The following is a 1752-nucleotide window of genomic DNA, read 5'->3' as shown; positions in this document are numbered from 1 at the left end:
CCCCCCCCCCCCCTATTGAAAATTGCTGATCCACTGTGATCCCTGACATTTCTAATATCACCCTATTACTTAAGGGGTTAAACCACTGTAGAGCACGAAAAAAATAGGCATATTTCGGGCATTTTTTTTTGGCTTAATAAAGGGATGAATCAAAATTTTGTAAAGTGGGAATTATGGTACTCGTAATATAGTACAAATTTTTTTTTCAAATTCGTTCATGGCAAAATGGCGGCTACGCAGCATTTCTCCGTCGGCGCCTTGTTTTTTTATGGTGTTCACGGCTGGAAACCGAACTCCCGGAATTTTAAACCTGGAATAAAAAACCAAAGTTTTTTCGATTCTATATAATAACAGCAAGAGACGTACATAGGATTTTTGTTCAATATATTGATTTTTCGCGACATGGTGCATTTTTTAATGAAAAGTTAAAAATTTCATGAAAAAATCGTTACAAAATTGTTTATATAAAAAAAAACTATGCAATATAAAAAAAATCCTACGTACTTCGCTGGAGAAAGCAATTTTGAGTATATTTTTTGATTTTCCGATCAGTGAGGATTTGTTCGAGTTATGTTTTCGGCCAGTTACAAAAAAAAGTGGTCTCGAGTAAAACGCTTTTAAAGTTTTAAGTACTTTAAGGACTACTAAGTCATTTAGACATTTTTTCGGTCCTCCATCGTTTGGTATATTATTTTTAAGACCCTAAAAGACCTTTTAAGCAACAAAAAAACTTCGATTTTTTGAAAATTCTAGAGTGGTTTAACCTCTTGATTCACATTGAACAACTTGATTTCGAAAGCCTTGTTTGGAAAGCCTATGCACGACCAAATCCTCCCCTTTTTTCTCTGAAATCCCGATTTTTTCCGCAGAATCTTAACGACGCGAAGCCAAAAATCATTTCGTCAACGCACGGTCTTGACGGCAATCACACGGCAGTGGACATGAAGGAAGAACTGACCTTCGCCAGCAGTAACGAGGATCTGAAAAAGGTCCAGAACGACTACATCCTGAAAAGGATTCCCGCTGGAGCCGAGGCGACCGTCGTGCTCGTCGGCGCGGTCGATTTTCTCGATCAGCCGACGATTGCTTTCGTCCGATTGGCAGAAGGGGTCCTAATGCCGAGTATCACCGAGGTCAATATACCGGTGAGATTTCTTTTCACGCTGCTGGGCCCGCGAAACGCTGATCTGGATTATCATGAGATCGGGCGATCAATATCGACCTTGATGTCCAACTCGTCCTTCCACAAAGTGGCCTACAAGGCCAACGAGAGGCGGGAACTCCTCTCGGCCATCAATGAGTTTTTGGACGACTCGATCGTCCTGCCACCTGGAGACTGGGAGAGACAGGCTCTGCTTCCGTTTGAAGAACTTCGGGCGAAGAGCCAGCACATCAGGAAGAGGAAGGCCAAGGCTATTGAAGACAAAAATAAGAAGGCTACTATGAGCGATGCTGCCATTAAAAAAGGTAGATATGTTACAGACAAAGTATATAATCCGGCATTATATATAATCCCTAGGCATTATATATACAACGCCCAACAGAGGCCAGATGCAATATTCTATTATAGTGATTGCCTAGGCATTATATATAATGCCTAGGGGCAAAGTTTATAATAAATATTCTCCATTATTTGAGTGCAATTTTTCATTTTTTTTAACTTTACTTACTTTAGTGATATCAATGATATTAATATGTATTTTTTTAATTATTCGTAGTAAGACGCAGGTAAAAAAAATGTTGAATTAAACA

At 39.3% G+C, this 1752-nt stretch overlaps 1 protein-coding gene across 2 annotated transcripts in view; it reads left to right on the top strand.

Annotated features, from left to right (window-relative positions):
• Positions 1 to 1752, top strand: part of LOC117176299 (band 3 anion transport protein) — a 177653-nt gene that overhangs the window by 155083 nt on the left and 20818 nt on the right. For both annotated transcript variants that reach the window (XM_033366496.1, XM_033366497.1), the window contains one exon: positions 870 to 1467. In XM_033366496.1, the coding sequence (XP_033222387.1) occupies positions 870 to 1467 (598 nt within the window). The remainder of the gene's footprint in view (positions 1 to 869; positions 1468 to 1752) is intronic.

Source organism: Belonocnema kinseyi, chromosome 7, assembly GCF_010883055.1.
Source record: "Belonocnema kinseyi isolate 2016_QV_RU_SX_M_011 chromosome 7, B_treatae_v1, whole genome shotgun sequence".
NCBI classification, from domain to species: domain Eukaryota; kingdom Metazoa; phylum Arthropoda; class Insecta; order Hymenoptera; family Cynipidae; genus Belonocnema; species Belonocnema kinseyi.
The sequence above is the reverse complement of the archived record's forward strand: the minus strand, read 5'-3'. Positions and strand labels throughout refer to the sequence as shown.